General features: G+C 41.2%; 2 protein-coding genes across 2 annotated transcripts; both read right to left on the reverse strand.

The window, feature by feature from the left end:
* Nucleotides 1-82: 82 nt before the first annotated feature.
* On the reverse strand, nt 83-3,342 carry il12bb (interleukin 12B, b). The gene is made up of 9 exons (XM_079356649.1): nt 3,240-3,342; nt 2,592-2,685; nt 2,399-2,500; nt 2,019-2,201; nt 1,321-1,426; nt 1,071-1,240; nt 620-780; nt 398-516; nt 83-305 (listed from the first exon to the last, which is right to left on the reverse strand). Exons 2-9 carry the CDS (start codon nt 2,683-2,685, stop codon nt 254-256), a joined length of 987 nt encoding a protein of 328 aa, XP_079212775.1. The 5' UTR covers nt 3,240-3,342; the 3' UTR covers nt 83-253.
* A 2,945-nt stretch (nt 3,343-6,287) lies between these two features.
* On the reverse strand, nt 6,288-17,374 carry ubtd2 (ubiquitin domain containing 2). The gene is made up of 3 exons (XM_079355224.1): nt 17,249-17,374; nt 13,685-13,921; nt 6,288-7,914 (listed from the first exon to the last, which is right to left on the reverse strand). Exons 1-3 carry the CDS (start codon nt 17,316-17,318, stop codon nt 7,403-7,405), a joined length of 819 nt encoding a protein of 272 aa, XP_079211350.1. The 5' UTR covers nt 17,319-17,374; the 3' UTR covers nt 6,288-7,402.
* Between the last annotated feature and the right edge of the window lie 621 nt (nt 17,375-17,995).

Below are 17,995 nucleotides of genomic sequence, written 5' to 3' on the forward strand. Positions count from 1 at the left end.
TGTTTGTTGTTCCTATATTAGTATTTAAAGTATTTCATTGTATCCACTTATGTTCTTGAAAAGCATTCCAATAATTCATTCATTCATTCAAAAGCACAAGCTTTATTAATAACTTCAGTTCCAATTACAACCTGATGAACGATCAATAAATACTGTACACATTCACTGACAAAGCCCAGCTTTGATTTATAAAAATGTTTAAAAACTTTAAAAAGAGGACTTCAAGAAAACATGTTTCTTCTTTTTTTTTTCTTTATGGATGTCCTCCGGTGTCAGGCGAGCACCTCACTTCATTCTTATTCACTCTGCAGTCAGAAAGATTGGACAGATTCAGTACTGATAAAATTATATGAATGAAACAAAACGACTCGTATAAATGGATTAGGGATAAACTCACATGCAACTGCTCCAGGGGCTGAACGGCCCGCGGGTGAACTTGTCCTGAGCTCGCACACAGAAAACAAACCTCTTGCTTTTGACACTGACCTCGTACTGAGTCTGCACAATGGTGTTTTTCTGCAAGAGAGAAGAGGAGCGTGATGAGAGGGAAGGCAGACACATGTAGCTGTGGGCGTGACTTTAAACGGTTCTCCTGTAAACTATGCATGTACTCATTTACCATTATAGACTCCTCACTGTTGCAGTTATGACTGCTGTGGACCACCTTCACCTCGAACTGCAAGCAAAAATATGTGCAGGGCTTCTCCCAGGTCTCAGGATAACTCCAGCTGAACAGCTTCCCGTCACTGGTGCCCAGGTTGGGGAGCATTGCTGGCCTCACTGAAAGCGTGAGGAAACAACACAGTATTGGTTTAAGTATTCACAACACCATTGGGTCAAAAAGCACTTAATGTACATGAGCAACTATTTCAGCTTTTTTTCTGACAAGTTTGTGTACTGCTACGTTCCTAATATACCAAAGCACTGAAAAACAAACCATACAAGGTAGTGATAATGACGGCAGCACGAGACGGACATACATTCAGGAAAGCTGAGTAAATAAAATGTGTGGATGCACTTCTTCAATTTAAAACGTATTTGAGAAGAAATGTTTAAATACAAATACTCACCGATGTCTCTCAGGAAAAAGGTCTTTTTGTAGGCCTCGAGGAGAGAGAAACTGCGTATGTTAACAGTGAGGGAAATGCTGTGCTGTTCCTCATAATGTTGGCAGCTTGTGTCATTGCAGTGGACCCCTGATCCATCAGCATCCAGCACACAGGGAATCTTTTTCAGATGACTGTGTACGACACAAACTGGTTAGCACAAATACTAACTACAACAGAATACAGTCAGTCGGTCGTGTTATTCTGTCCTCACCGCTCAGCCGTCACCAGGAGCACAGCGGCTCTGGGTCTGTCTGCCGATCTTGTCCAGGTGCAGTGAAAGGAGCCTTTATAGTTCTCAGCTGTACAGTGGATGTGACCTATAGGAACAGAAATATAGTCAGTGTCTCCCTATCCTTGGGCTTTATTTTGAAGGTCCCTGCATTTAAAGATGTATAAACCGAGGAGTAACTGAGGATTATAAATTGAGGACAAAATTGCACATTTTTATTTATAATTTTAAAAAAAAGTTCAATAAAATCTGATAATGAAAACTGTCTGATGGACCAAACTGGAGTCAGGATGGTGTTTATCAGTACAAAGAGAATTACAGCTTTATCAGGTATTTACATTTGTAAAAGGCAGAAAGACAACTAAATCAATTAAGAATGAAACATGTTCATGAATGAAACAAAACACAAGCAGTTTTTTTTTCTCTGTTCCTATTGTTCCTCTTCCCTCCTTTCTAGCTCTCCTAATTCTTTGCTTTTCCTTTTTGTTCTACTTCTCTTTTTACATGCCCTGTCATTCATTTCCTCGGTGTTCTGCTTTTTGGACCACAGTCCCCTTTTTTTTTTTACATTTTTATTATCTTTCAAGTTATGACAACAGCCACAAATCTTAATCTCTCTGTCAGCTTTATCTCCTGTTGTGTTTCTTTGTCGCTCTTTTCCTCCGTCTTTCTTCTCTTACCTCCTTTGGGGGATTTTTCCTGCAGAATGACAGTCCTGTTGTCTGGGTCTAGTCGGACCAGGATCATGGTGTGGTTGAGGTATCGTCCGTCTGGGCTCTGGTGACAAGTATAATTTCCCCCATTCGTCTCCACCACCAGGACTTTGACGTGGTTCCCCAGTAGAGCTGGTTTAAGCTCCTCGCCTGACATGGAGACATTTTCAATGTGACACTGACTTCACCCAGAAGCTTTATTAAATTACAAAGATCATTCTACATCTGAGGGAAGAAAAGCAATTGCTGCTTTGGTGCAGAACTTTAAATAATTACATTTAATTAGTAATCTTCTGCATATGTGCAACATTAGAATTATATAGTATCAGAATGAACACTTGTATTACCGTTTTTCTTCCAAAACACAGGCTGGTTTTGATAAGCTTCTCCACAGGTCAGGTTAACATACACTCTGTTGCCTTTACTATAAGACACCCTCAGGACCATAACTGGATTTGAAACAGACACAAACATACAGTGATTATCTACTGTAAATGGATAGTCAGAGGAATCTTTCGTTGAAAAAGTGTTGTCACCAACCATTATCCATGAGGGACTCGATGGTCGGCTGGTTGCTGTCGGTATTGGCGTAGCACAGAGCAGCACACAGGAACAGAAGGAGCAATGTACGCATCTGGAAGAAAGAAGAATAAGTAGGGAGTCAGTCTTTGGTTATTATATCCTATAAGGCTGCATTTTTTTATCATGCAATAAGATGATACATGATTCATTAATACAAAATGAACAGAAGTTTTAGTATGTACATAATCCTGAGATACATTTCATATGGATATACAATGCAATACTTAGTATTGAGTCTTTCAAATTCAAGAAAAAGTTTCTTTTTTGTTTTTAACAAGCTGTGACAAGTTCTCCTAAAGTTTTTTTTTTGTTTGATTGGAATAATATAAGGACTCTGAAGAAGTTAAATCAGCCGGTCAGAAAAGTGTAAAAAAACAAAACATTTTGTTAAAGCTTTGTGAAATTAAACGTGACGTGAAAATCTTTTAAGCACTTTGGTAACATGGTGCAGTAATCATACTCAGCTCCATTTAGCTGCTACCTAAAAATGCAGTCTCTGGATAAAGTTTTTAACCCATTCAAAGTGTGTTTTTCTTTGAATGATGTTTCTGTAGTGAACAGGTTTAAGAGGGAGAAACATAAATGAAAGAGTTCAAGAGATCTTACCTTGAAACAAGAAGTGATCCTGAGTTTAAAACTACAAGCTGAGCTTTAAAGTAGAAATGAGTTCACTGCCTGAAGTGTGTCTTCACTTCGTCTGCATGAACACCGCATACTGTTGCCGTATTTATGTCTGCCTGAAGAAGGGTGAAAAAAAAACCCAACAAGAAGAGGAACTACCTCATTTAGACTGTGACAGTGTGTGGGTTTTTCTCACCTGAGAGGTTGAGATAATGTGAGACTGAATATTGACACCAGCCACTGGAAACAACAGAGGGCCTGTTGGTCACCTTTGTCCCACTTGACTTTCAGCGTCACAAGGAAGATGACAAAAGCGCAGAACAATAGATCTGTTCTCTTTTGACCATTTTCCAATGTGAAATTGTGTGTATTCCTTTGCAGCCCCACTGACCATCATGGAGGAAGTCAGGGCTACGCAAGACACAGAAACCTTTTGGAAAAAGGAACTGTTCCAAGCGTGTGGTAGTGAAGTGTGGCAAGTGACTGAGAAGTGAACAGGTACGCTAGAAATTAACCCAGAGTTCTCAGGAATAATGATTAAAATAATGAAAAGGGTCAAGTGTTTAACAGCTCTGTGGAAGTGTGAGAGGGAATATCACAGCTGGGATATGGTTAGAGAGAGAACAACGCTGAATTATACCTATATATAAAACAATAAGAAACAAATATGCTCGTCACATATTTGATAAGTAACTTATACAAAATGGATTTATGAGGGATTTTTAATTATTCATTCTATAACTATTACAACCACTAACATTCAACATCAGCAATGTGCGTCTTTCTGTTACAATAACCAGGACAATATTTCCTCTAAGAGAGACCTTACCTTTATTGTAATGAGAGGCTTCTTATGATTCAGCATGGCTATGTGCTTGTGAAAACAGGTAACAGATGACTGTTGCCAAAGGTTATTTCACTTTGTGGTTTTCAAACATTGAATCGGTTGGCTGCTCAGCAGTGAGAGGGGCAAGGAAATGCACTTGAAACCACAGACTTTGCTCATCTTTAATGCAATTCTATTGGTCATACTGAAAAGCATCACGTTTGTCACTTATGAAATGGTGTGCAAAACAGAGAGGAATATAGTTTGAGACTGCAACCTTATTGCAGGTATGTAGTACACAGGTATTTCCAGAAAAACTCCAAACCATATTGTAAGGTATTTAAGTGGACTGATGACTTAATATCACACTGACCATATTATTGTTCATTACTGATTTCTGAAACTACATTTGGGCTCATGGGTACGCTGTGTATGACATTTAGCAAGCCTACTCTATTTTTGGCAAAAGACTTTGAAAGTCTTTGCTCCGTCTTCTTGGTGTCTGAGCTACAGAGTCACATTAAACCTGACTGTTGAATTAGCCCGCAAGATTTAAAATCTGCTTCAAGTATCATTTCCCCAGTGTATGCACGTTTTACTCCAATGCTCATGTTGTTGCCTATTGTAATCCTTGCTTGTTGTTGCTCTTTATTTTTGTGCGTTTGCTTTCTTGACCATGAGTCTTTGGGAAAATAAATTGTTGCATCTCTTCAATGGAAATATTCCGGGTTGAATTTTAGAAAAGTATTCCATCACTTCCTCTGCAGCCTGACTTCACATTCAAAACATCCCGGCTTGTCATGAACAATCCTTCTTCCTCAAAAGCTTTTTACACACCTTTGTGTGACTGACAAATAGCAGCAGGTAGCACACAGGTTTCTTCCTCATTCTATCGAAGGCTGAATGACGTTCACTTACTGTTCCCACGCGGGAAATGCCAGTTGGCAGAATATCACGACAAAAAAAAAAAAAAAAAAGGGAGCTTGTTTATGATGGCTTCTTCTAACTAGAAGGCCTCTGTGGTTTTTGGGGAGTTTTCCACTACTGCCTTGATGAAATAAGTGAATAAAAGAAATACATTTTAAATAGGAAATCCAAGGAAAAGGGAAGCTCTAGTACTGTTTTTGGAGTTGTAAATAATGACTGACCTTTGAATTGGCTTTGAACAATAGGAATAATTCTTCTACATTTTACAATATTGTCAAACTAGATTTACTGCAGCTTGAGGAAATAACGCTCGTTTTTTTTCGGAGCAGCTTAACATAGACACTGGCAGCAGGGGGAAACAACTCTGACCAAATGTAAAGAAAAGACAACTTATCAGCACCTTTAAGCTCAATGTTAGGTGAATAAATGATTCCTTTTCAGGGCAGTGAGTTGTAGCGCAGCAAGACACACAACTCCTTATGAAGCCACAACTCAAAGCCATTTAAAGTTTGTGTGCGAAGTAAACAAGACATGAGAGTTGGAGGGGCTTGTAGGCTTACCCTTGCACTCTCCATTTGGACAGAGCCTGGCTAGCTGGTCAGATATGAATCTAGTTGGTTGTTCAGCTGAACTGTCTATCAACAACTGAGCTTTAAACGCCAGCTAAATCCTTCATATTTATATTTGATATATAAATCCTTTGAGTTGCTTTATATAGGTATGGCCTTCTGCTATCAGAACCACGCATAAAATGAAGAGGAATAGTATTGCAGTCAGACTGTTTAACAGCATCACCACATGACTGTTATAATCATCTTTATCATTAATGTTACACACTGTGTGTTTTAATTCCTGATCTGTCTTTCCACGAGCGAAAGTATACATAGTGTTTATGCCTTGTATTATTTAAGTCTATTGTATTTTTTCTTTAACCCCTTTATTTAATTAATGTAAACTGGCTCATAGCTGTTCTTTTGTTTTTTCTTTTTGCTATTTGATGCTGTTTATATTCCCTGTTTTTTTGGAGCTGTTGTGACGCCAAAATTTCCCCCCTTGGGGGATCAATAAAGATTATCCTTATCCTTATTGTTAAAAAGGTAAACCAGCAGTGTGTGACATGAGAACAGAAATCCTCTTTACCTGATCTTTTTAAGTGAAATGTGTGTAGTATAATAGTATAAACATCAATGTAAAATATATGAAAGTAAAAACAATCAATACTTGAACTGCAGTATGTCTCACCTTTGTAAACCTGAGACGAAAAAAGTTGCAAACACTGATCAGTTTTAGTCCTTTAACATGTAGAGCCACAAACAGAAAGACTGTAAAATATGTTAGTTGCAATGTTAAGCCAGAGAACATAATGCATCGTGTTACCTTCACAAGACGTGAAAACACTGAGGACACATCGAGACGGAGACAGAAGAATAGAAACAATGATCCATTTTAATTAAAAACCTACTATTTTTAATCAAAATATGCAACTGTGTTTCTGAAGTGCCATCCTTTTCCCACATGAATGTGTGGCTGTGTCTTAAACTCATACTGTATGAACACACACCCACACACATACACACACGCACACACACAAACACTCACACACAGGTAGACTGACTAATTGATGTGTATTACATGATTGCTCTGATTGTTGAAGCAGAGTGAAGTAAAGCTTGGTAAAATGTTGTCATGCCCCTGATGTCGCCTCTGTGACCGCACTGAGGACACATCTGTTTGCCTAACAGCACCAACTTTCCAGCTGTTAGCATTCTGACTTGGATCCTGAGTGAGGAAATGGCCTGGATTGGATTCATGTATAACTAAGACTGATTGTTGAGTTTCTCTATTTCTTTCTTTGCGTGATGTCCAGGTTGAAAGTGTACGTCAAGAAATCCTCGTTAAACCCTGTCGCCCCATAAACACAATTCTAAGCTTTACCAGAGAGCAGAACTTGAATAGAAACAGAAACATTCGATCATCAGTGTTCTTAAGAAAAAGCCTTTGAGCCATCTGACAAAGTTCTGCTTTGTTGTTTGGTTTCCATAGGAACAGTTAAAAAGACTTCAAAAAGGTCAAAATTTCGACATGTAAACCAAAAGAAAGAGTTTTTTTGTTTTTTTGTTTTTTTTTTCAAAATTCAAGAGTCTTTTTTCTCCAACAGACAGCCAACAAAGAAAGACTGAGAGGAGAGAAATCGAGAGCAGAGAAGTGAAAAAGAGAAGAGAGGAGAAAGGAAGGGAAGAAGAGACCAAGAAGAGAAGATTAAGAGAAGAGAAAAGGAGAACTAATCTACAGAGGAAAGTCAGAATCATCTTCCATCCTTTTTTCTCCCTTGTTGTCCTCCTTTTAAGCTGGAAGCCTGTTGCTATTCCTGCCTCTGTGCAGCCAGAATGAGCAGTTAGTTTTCCACAGGCGTAGGCTCCTGTGGCAGTGGAGCCACTCCTTCCTCTGAGACCGGCCCGGGGGCCTCGAGTGTGTGTCCTGCTGTTGACAGCGGCTCCAGCGGTGGCAGCTGGCTGAGGATCACCTGCACCACATAGTCCCTGGAGATGTTGAGTTGGTCCAAGCGCAGCCTGTCTGTCAGAGGCCGACCTGAGAAAAACCAGCGTTGAGTCGGGGCAGGCACGCCCTCCTGACTCTGAAGACGACGTTTCATCATGCCCACCGTGTCCGAAGAGCGGACAGCCAGCCGGAGGTCGCGGCCCGTTGAGAGCCGGAGCCTCAGCTGGCACTCTCCTCCTGAGCCTGGATCGCTGGCACTGCCTGTGGATGGATCCGCTGCACCAGAGTCTGGATCTGAGCCATCGGGCTCTTCAGAGTGCTCCTCGATCATGTTGACAGGAGGAGAGAGGCAGTAGACTGGCAGCTGGTATCGATTCCCCAGCTCATCGTAGCATTCAGTCAGAGCTCCTGGAAAAAGACAGAAAACTGTCAATATCTGTACACAAATCAATTCTTAACTTAAATGAAATCATTACAACATTACAATGAAAACAATATAAGACAGGGCCAGATTACTTCACTGTCAATCTCCTGACCCATTGGCAATTGTCTGCTGACCAATTAACCTCTTGGATGTTGAACTTGTGTCAAAGAACTCCAGCTGCAGTCTTAAAGTGGATAGTTGGCTGCACTTAAACGTAGGTGCCCGTTGAATAAAACACTAAATCATTGTAGGGTGAATGATGACTAGCTGACGAGCTATGATAGCTAGTGGACTACATGTCTTTTCAAAACCAGATTCTTGTTCCTTCCTCGACAACCTATCCTGTATTGTATCCAAAATCTTTTAATAATGATCATTTCAGTGTTTATTAGTCTTACTGCCACTCTGTTAGGTGAGATATGAATAACATTAACCAGCAGGCTACAGCTTCTGACAACCCACTCACAGCAGTACGCAAAAAAAGCATTCACTGTACAGTGAGGTCCACCGCACTAGCTGAAGGTCCAACTGGGAACTTCCATTACAAAGAAACTAACAGCCAACATGAATGCGTTTAGAGGTTACCCCTCATCACATCTTTTTTCCCCCCCAAATAACAAAGCCAACACCTGACATATCTCGTAGTTGACTCTTTTTTTTATTTTTTATTTTTAGCTGGAATAGAGAAATGAGAGTCAAAGGAGAACAGAGACTGTGAGGAACAATGTTTGAGTGAAATCAGGAGAAAGGGAAGGTCACGTCTCTATGTGTGACCTTTAAAGACATGTTGTCACCGTAGGTCAACTCTGATTCAGATGGAGAAAAGAGTGTAGAAGGGAAACAGAGAGTGAACACAGTATTACTGCAGGAGTTTTTTGGGGGGGTGGGAATACAACAAAAAGGTCGATAACTGACCTTGAATATTTCAGCCCTCACTATTTTTTCCACCATCTGGCTGAAAATCAAGGCTGTTTGCAAAATGTACTGTTATTTTTTGTTTTATCATCATAAAAAAAAAAGAAAGAAAGAAAAAAAATTCAGTTTGTTGATTGCTTTTGAAAAGAAAAGAAACTTGTTGGAACTAATTAGGGTTTACATCTGCGCAGTTAGACGTGTACAAGTTTTCAGTGTAATTATTTCAAAACAAAGTCTGTCGTGATTAAAACAGTTTTTTTTTTTTTTTTAAAGGAACAGAAACTTCTTACAGATGGGAGCCGTCATGGCCACTGTGATAAAAGGCTAGTGTAGTTCTAAGAGAAACGTTAAACCTGGTGCACTGACAAGCCTTCAAAAGGATTTAGTTAAGACTCTTTGTGTCTGTTACAAATCTCTGTCTTGGTCTTTTTCTTCCCCTGGCGGCTCCACATCGGCGTTTCTGAGATCGAAGCATGAAAACAATCTTTGATATGGCTAAAAACACAAAGATTATAATATATTAATTCTGTGGACAGTTATGATTCAGGTAGATGTTTTCCAACCACTGAAGCAAACTTGTCCCACTTTCTACTTTACAGTCACTTTTTTCAAAGGTTTTTTTGGGGGGGCTTTTAATGCCTTTATTTAAGAGGGAGGACAGAAAAGAGTCTGAACACAGAGAGCGGGGAGTGAAACGCAGGAAAGGAGCCACAGGTCAATTTGAAACCCGGGTCTAAAGCCTCCGTACATGGGGGCGAATGCACTAACCGCTAGGCTACTGGCACTCCTACAGTCACTTTTAATGACCAAGGATTAAATTCTCGAGTCACACCATGTAAACAGAAAAACGAGAACATCATTTGATGCGTCTCTAGCATGTGAACGATGAATGTGGGAGTGTTCAAGAACCCCTAAATACTCACTAAATTCTCTTCCCTGAAAGGAGAGAACTAACAGAGCTTAAAACTCACAAATTATTTTATTCAAGCTCATAAAGACACTGAAGGAGGAAGACTGCTCCTAAAAGCTCCAAAAACAACAAAGAACAAAAAAAAAAAAAAAAAAAGGAGCACACTGATAGTGAACACAGTTTCAGGTGCACGGCCGCAACGAGGCTAAAAAGGAGCAGAAAAGTCAGCACACTAAAATGTCCTTAAATTTCCTTTATCCGAGTTAGAGCAGTGAAAGAACAGACGCGTTCATGCTGATGAAAGCCGAGTGCTGAAACACGCCTGTTATTTTGCTGCTCTAACTAAGAATAAGAGAAACTTAAAGGACGTTTAGTGTGCTGACTTTTCGGTCTCTTTTTTTTGCTCCTAAAAGCCCACGTCGAAGTGCTGAATGAATAGTGATAAATATTTTTACAATCTGCACAACTAGAAACTGAGTGACCTGATTGTGGTACAATGCCGCTATTGAGTGGCAGACAAACAATGAAGTGAAACTGGATTATCTGAAGTGAAAAACAGCAATAAAAAGACATGACATTTGTGAATGACGAAATAATCCTGCGATGTGGCTTCTCTTTGTACCAGAGTGCTGGATGAGTGTTAAGTGACATCAGACCTGGGGAATCCACAGCTGCAGCCCAGCAGGATCTGATCTAAAACCAGACAAAACTAACAGGAAAGGAAAGAAGGACAAGACCAGGCCCACTTGTACATGCGGCACAGGTCTTTTTGTTGATAGCTGCAGAGTACTGGTAGGTTGGTTTCCTTACAGCAGCTCACAAAGAACTGCATGGATTAACTTTACCAAAAAAGAGCCGGCTTGTATCAAACTCAACATTGAACTTTATAAGCCTGAACTCAACTCTTCATGAAAAGTGAAAAGTGCGACCTTTTTACTACTTAAATTATATTTACACACCAAACGACTCAGGATACAAAATTACCCTACTCTGAAAAAAGTACATGATTAATCTAATTATGTAACTTGGTCTCATTTACACCTCATCTCTTGCATCGTCTCTTAATTCCCTGATGTTCGACAACATTATCCTCCCGTGTTCGTCTTCTTCATTTATCCGGCTGTCAACTTTTTCTTTGGCCAATTCACTTCCATGTCTGTTCGCCTCATTCATGTGCACCCACGAGGAGCAATGAAGTACTGATCACGTCAGACACATTGGCAGGTAAATCTGTCTAGAATAGAGTGCCTTTATAAAAAAAAAAAAATGGAACATGCTATTACAAGAGTCAGAATGAGGGTTTACTGCCATTTAAATGGTTTGTCCTCTCTTCATGAACAATGACTTTTGGTTTCTCCCAGTCGGGACAGTTCAGAGGTCTCTTTGGTGAAAGAGAGGGAGCACATATGTGTGTGTATATATATATATATACGGGTAGCATCGGGGTAAAGGTCATCTGTTTACCACCTTGTTATGTTGACTTTAGTTACACAGCACTTCCAATGATGTGCTGGTCTGGTATGACAGGTAAGAGGTCTTAACATGTTTTAAATCAAATACATAACAGCCTTTGTTATCCAGCTCCTGACCTTTACTGTCACTGAGAACTTTCAAATCACACTTCAGGTTTCTTATGAAGTCTGGAGACATGGGGAGAAACCAAGAGTGCTGTCATAGGGACAGTCTCAGTGTAAGTATTATGAATCTTAGGAGTTATGAAAGTGAAATCAAGTGAAGGATGCTCATCCGTGAAAAGAAAGTGGCTCCGGAGGCAGCTGATAATTGCTTTGAAGAGATGCCGGGGGGGTTCCTGAATGAGAGCCACGTCGATTCATTGATCTGTTCTATGTGGAAGCTCTCAAGTCTGCAGTAGAAGAGGCACTATCTTTGGAATACTGTCCTGAGTGATTGCCTCATTAAATCCTGCTTTGAGAAGACACATCCCTCTTTATTTATTATACATTGATCCCCTCAACAGAGTATACTTTTTAACAGCTCCAGTCTGAATGATACATTGCAGTCACTGAGGCACACTGGGTCAAGCATCTTTGACTTCTTTTATCCGAGTACTTGAAATGCATGCATGTTCTGCTGAACTCATGTTCAGCAGAAACGTCTTCCTGTTTATGAAACTTCAGACGACAATAGAAACTATAAGAAGACATATATACGAGACTTCCTCAGCGAATTTAACCTCCATGCTTAGGCGTCTCAGCCGTCACTCTGCTAATGCAGCATCTTTAGAGCCTTTGGATACCACTGAAACTGTCCACCTCACGTTCCCCAACGCATAACTTTTACATTGAATGTCAAGTCTGTGTTTGAGCTAAAAAAAAAAAATATGTATGAGTCCAAAAACACATACTGAGTAGGAGTTACATGACACGCTAAATCGTATGCATCTCTGGTTCACCCCAAACAAAAATAACCTTACAGTAATCTCATAAAATCCTGTATTCCATAAGTCTGTAATCATGTCAGTGTCATGTAGACAAGTCCAATGGATTCATAGACCCAGAAAACATGAGGCTAGACACCAAGATCACTTGGCTAGGTCAAATAATGAAGGAGTTAAGATTTTTTCCTGCCCATCTTGGATGCCATCTTAAAAAATTACACCTTTCTAGTGGTCAAATTTTGGTAAACACTTAGTATGTTATCAAGGGACACCTAATACTACAGGAAAAAAAAGTTGAGAAATCTTGCGTTAGATTTTTTTTTTAGGGTTAGTTTTTTTTTTTTTTCCCCCAAATATGCCGCCGCCTAACATCCGAGGTGAGAATAACACTCCTATACATGTCAATCTTCCCATCACCAGATTAACCAAAGAAATATGGGCATCACCTGGTGTTAATAACACTGCAACTTTGGGAGCTGCAAATGTAACTACCGTTCAAACAATAAGAAAGACTTCCCTCGTTTTTCTATGTTTGATCGTCTGAGGTTCTTTTATGGAGAGTGGTAACCACAATTTGCTCCTTTTAAATATAATAGTTTAATATCTGACAGTAGTCCAATGTATTGTCTTAAAATGCTAATTATTCTTACTTTATATTTGGCTAGTATGTTTTTGTTGTTAAAACAAATACATCAAGCATTTAATCAGAATCAAAAACACTTTGATGTGCACGGCGCGTGTCAGTTGTAAACAGCAGTGTGGAGGGTGGCAGCAGCCAATGATAGGCTCTCGTATTGATCAACTTTGACTATCAAACAGGCTTCCTGTTTCTGTCAGTGGGCATGTATGAATAAAGACGTCTTCTCTGGAGGGAGATCCAGTTCGAGCAGAACTGTTGCCCTGCTGCTCTTTGTTGTTCAGTTCTTATTTTGGGTACGCACGGCAAGAATCGCTGAGCACGTTGCCTCCAGATGTTGCTCCTCCGCTCGCCCCGCTAGATCTCATACTCCCCCTCTCTTGTGTCTTGGGATGTCTTTTTTCCCCTGTTTTATCTAAAGTCAAACAACATCATGTACGTACGCAGCAATACTTTTCTGCTGTCCTCCCTAAATAAGCTGCAAGCTCAGCCACACATACTTGTCCTGCAGTCAAAAAACAGGGAGCGACTGCAGGGTTACCTTCAGATGTGTGCAGTTAGAGAGAGAGAGAGAGAGAGAGAGAGAGAGAGAGAGAGAGAGAGAGAGAGAGGCAAAACATGAGCAGTAAAAATAGTTGAACCTCAATCAGGAAGACACAACCAGATCACATGTGGACATAGAAACTGATGTAAAGAACATCAAATGGCATATTTGTCGCAGCCCTCCGTACTTACACGCACTGTTGCCCCTGCAAATAAAGCACACACAAACAAAACAAGATGGCTGCCAAAAAAAACTCTATCCTGAGTTTTAACTGCTCCAGAGAGCGTCAGAAGAGGGAATTTAAATTATTTTTGGTGGTAGTCATCTGCAAGTGTGGAAATGGGTTTTACCGTGCGGCAGTGTGATGCTCGCCCCATCCAGGATGGCCTGAGCTAGCAGGTGGTCGCTGCTCTCAAAGGCGCTGGCCGCAGCCCGCAGCGCATCCCAGATCTCCTTCCGGCCCTCGAATGCTGGCGCCGTATCCCAGAACTCATCTCTCTTGCTACGCAGCTGGCCTTCAGTCATCGGGTAGTCACTTTTCCATTTAGGCCGCTCTCTCTTCAGGGGCTGGTTACGCCCTAGAGCCACTGAGAGAGAGGATGGGAGAAAGAGAGGAGAGGTTGAGAGGGAGGGAAGATGATGGAGAGAAGGCAGAAGGACACAAGAGAAATAAAAGGCATAGAACAAGGGTCGGGTTGAATGGAGGAGGTGAGGAAAGAGGAATAGAAAGAGGTAGCAGCAGAAACAAAGAAGAAAAGAGAAGGACGGATAACCAGTTAAGGACTTGAGAAAAACAGAAAAAAAAAGAGGAAATTAGCAGACATGAAGTGGAGGGTGACAGAGAGCGAGTAAAAAGATGTCAATTCCAAAAGAGAAGAGACGGTAGAGGGAAGAAGAGAAGACGAAGAGTTTCTATTTGTCTGAACAATACGCGAAGCAGAAACAGAAGGTGGAAGTGTTTGTTGCTAAACTCGGTTAAAAGGTGAAGGTTTGCGCATCTCGTGTGCGCTCCATCTGCAGCTGAATGGTTAATGAATAACACCATCTGGATCAACACTGAGGGGGACGGCAGGTACTGGACTGTATGTGCAGTATGTGTGGGACTGTTTGTGTGTGTGTGTGACAGAAGAGAGAGAGAGAAATGACGGATCAAGGTGTAGAGTTACACCTGCTGCTGGTACACATGTACTCCCAATGATCATACGGCTGTGATCACCAACACCTACCTTCCACAGACTGTTCCCAGTAAATAGGACCTCGAGCTGACAGACTGCTTAAACTGTAGCCCTTTTATTTATTTGCTTTCTGTTAAGCTAAAATTCACCTGAATACAAGAGGAAGGCATTGTCTTTTTTTTTTAAGTTTTAAAATCCTCTTAAAAAAGGTTAAAGAGGTCAAATGAGCTCCTTGTATAAGACAGGACTGAATGAATAATTGAATGGCTAAATAAATAAATAAATGGGTTTTGATATATGTGCAAAACAGCGGAAAGAGCTTTGTCTCACTCCAACTAAATGTTCATGGGCTGGGATGATTTTTTATGAAGCTTAACTTCCAATGTTGGTCACAAAAAAACAGGACAAGGAGAGAAACGGCGAGTGTGTTCCGACAAAAAGGTTGTTGTTTTTCCTTCTTCACAATAAGTAAGAGTGAATTCAAGTATGTCTAGATTTAACAGGAAGTGTACTTTCAGTCATGTGGTTAAATAATCAAACACATCATTCCATACTTAGCATGTATATCATACATTACAGTAAGTGCATTAAAAAAAATACACTAAAGTGAAGCGCACTGTGTGTGTGTGTGTGTGTGTGTGTGTGTGTGTGTGTGTGTGTGTGTCTGCCTGTGTGTTGTACATTAACCGACTTTCCAGCTCATCTGTCTGCTCATAATTTAATAGTTTACGTTCCACAATAGCCTACTTTTCTGCCTTTCAGTAATTCTTAATAATCCTCTGGGATGCTTGTTGGCCAGCGTGAGTAAAAGACGATTTTTAAACTCAAATATCCTTACCCTTTAAGTCGGTAAATCCACTTATTATTATCCTTGCTTTGGTGAAAACGGATACAAGAGCTCAAGTGTAACTGCTCCGTCTGTGTCATCATCGGGCAGAGTGTCAGGTAACAGCTGCTTATCTCAATCTGTTTTAACACTGAACGGCTTCTTTTTCCACAAACAAGGACTCACTCTCAGGCTCAATAGAAAGGAATCACTGAAACATGTTTATGTGACTTTTAATCAGATCAGGTTGTCCAGACAGGTGTGCTGTACGAGCAATAAGAAAGACATTAATGAAACCAGACTATGTGACAGCATCTTAAAAAGCTCTGTCCCCAGCCCTTAACCCGGCTTTATCTCTCAGTCTGTGATTAGAAGAACTTCACAGTGTCGGATGGAGCTCCTCGATATCGAGGAAACGACAGTGTAAAGCTGTTTCAGCAAGTCAGCCTGACACAGATCTCGAGTAAAGGGGCCCTCCAGACAGTAAGACACTTACCATCTCAACTCAGCGTCTCCAATGTGGTCCAATGTTTGGTATAAAATTCCCCCAGTTTCTGGTATACGCAATCTCTTCTGAAACACTTTACATCTTGGTGTACCGGCCACACCCATAACAAGTAATGGACTGCACTTATACAGCAATCTTCTCGTACCACTCGGATCGCTTTACACCACATGTCAGCATTCATACACTAATGATGCTGCCACGGTTTATCGTCATTAAATACATTTACAGATGATGGAAACTATGCCTTTGGGAGCAACAAGGGATTCAGTTAATGGCATCTGGACATAGGGACTGCAGGAGCTGCAGGGATTTAACCCCAGGTTTGTGGACTGGTAAACAACCTGCTCTAACTTTGAGCTACATAGGCCTCTCCTGATGGCTTTAGACAATCACCAAGTTATAGGACTTTTTATCTCATAACAGTTTGGATTTATGAATCCAGGCTCCAGACAAACATGTCACTGATGACAATTTTAAGACAGGGCTGCTCCACTGTCTAGTCAATACATTTGACTTTTATCCAAAAATGACAGGTCTTGCTTTTCAGATATTGTAATGAATCGGTGTATGCTTCTGAAAATACTTTTTGATTACATTTGATTGGTCAGCCTTGGCCAATAAACTTTTCTGTTGCGTTTCATTGAAGAGAAACCCCTGTTCATGTGCCACTGTAAATGTGCACAAAGCTCAGGTTTAGATCTGTTTAGCTCTCCTAAATCACACCCAGGTGTATTGACATGTTTGGTTCTACTTTGTGCATGTCAGACTGCAGACAGAATAGTGTCCCCTCCTGCTCTCAGGCCTTTCTCTACATCGCACTGTAATAAACACTATCATAAAGCTGAGGCATCCTTCAAGTTTGGACACCTCCTCCTGTTTACTACACTTCAGAGCTGTAAACACCTCGCTTATACAACACAGTCAACAAAAAAACAAGACCCTGACAATAACCATAAAACGCACTGAGAAATAAGATAATAATAACTTCAAGCAAACATAAGAGTCTCTGCACGTAATTTCAATCAGACTGCATCACTCTGGTGCATGCCATTGCCGTCTGTGACCCATATTTGTTATGCAGAGAAGCTAGCGAGCTAATTCCGCTAGCCGGCTAGCTCAGTCAACACCAAAGAACAAAGGGAGGAAGCGACGCACTGTGACTATTTCCCACTTTGTCAAGTCCTAACAGGTCGTCATTTATCGCTTCAAGGCCGGCTGTGCAAAGGGAGATAACCCGGGAGGGCTGCCGTGTCTGCCTGCGTGTCTTGCCTGGCTCGGATATGAAAGGAAGGGACCTCCAGCCAGGACTACCATGTAGAAATCCTAGAGGACCCCCCCCCCCCCCCCCCATCTCTCCCCTCAAAATAATATAAGCTTCAGCCCCTAAAAGACGGCGATAAGTTACCTCCAGTGCCGTCCGAATTCTCGTTTAAGCTGCCCGAGGAGTCGTGGTGGCTCCCGACACAGCCACCCATGGATGTTTCAGCAGAGCAGCCCGGGCTAGGTCGCTCTCCCCCCCGGCCCACTGCTAGAGCTACATCCACTAGTCTCTCTCTCTCTCCACCCCACCCCCCCCCCCCCCCCCCCCCCCTTCACTCTCTCCCTCTCTCTCTCTCTCTCTCTCTCGCTCGTTTTCCTCTCCTCCCCCTCCCTTTCCCCTTCTCCTTCCCTTTCGCATCCTCCAATCTTTCCTTTCCTCCTTCCTTCCTTCCCTCCCTCCCTCTCCTCCTCTACTCAGCATCGGCAAGGCTCAGCGGGCATCATCCCTCTTTCGTCTCTTGGGAAGAAGACGAAGAAGAGGAAGAAAGACATCGTTACAAGGTGACCTATAGAGAGGAGTGAGGAAAAAGGGGGAAGGAGGAACAAAGGATGAGAGCTCTGCTATCTTTGGGGCAGTAAATGATTGACTTTTGACGCGTGTTGTTATTGCTGCCCCTAAGGAGTCACATCCACACATCCTGAATGTCAGAGTAGCCCTCCTGCTGCTTTTGTTTGCGCCCCTTATTAAAATCCAATATCTATTCTATTCTGCGTGCTATGCTTTCAACAGATAGATTTGCACACACAAAAGTAGTTGCATGTATCAGAGTTCACAGCACAGAGTGAAAAGTACACCTACACTATTCTATTAAGAAGTTGTATAATATTGAAG

This window comes from Symphodus melops (assembly GCF_947650265.1).
Source record: "Symphodus melops genome assembly, chromosome: 11".
In the NCBI taxonomy this organism is placed as follows: domain Eukaryota; kingdom Metazoa; phylum Chordata; class Actinopteri; order Labriformes; family Labridae; genus Symphodus; species Symphodus melops.

What these genes read in the sequence shown, in the direction of transcription:
- il12bb (XM_079356649.1), bottom strand. Translation starts at nt 2,685, where the DNA reads ATGCGTACATTGCTCCTTCTGTTCCTGTGTGCTGCTCTGTGCTACGCC. An exon ending in TGTGTTTTGGAAGAAAAACG is followed by an intron (nt 2,202 to 2,398) that starts GTAATACAAGTG and finishes TCTCCATGTCAG; the next exon opens with GCGAGGAGCTTAAACCAGCT. An exon ending in CTTTTTCCTGAGAGACATCG is followed by an intron (nt 781 to 1,070) that starts GTGAGTATTTGT and finishes TCACGCTTTCAG; the next exon opens with TGAGGCCAGCAATGCTCCCC.
- ubtd2 (XM_079355224.1), bottom strand. Translation starts at nt 17,318, where the DNA reads ATGGGTGGCTGTGTCGGGAGCCACCACGACTCCTCGGGCAGCTTAAAC. An exon ending in GAATTCGGACGGCACTGGAG is followed by an intron (nt 13,922 to 17,248) that starts GTAACTTATCGC and finishes CCTCTCTCTCAG; the next exon opens with TGGCTCTAGGGCGTAACCAG. An exon ending in GAGCATCACACTGCCGCACG is followed by an intron (nt 7,915 to 13,684) that starts GTAAAACCCATT and finishes GTCTTTTTCCAG; the next exon opens with GAGCTCTGACTGAATGCTAC.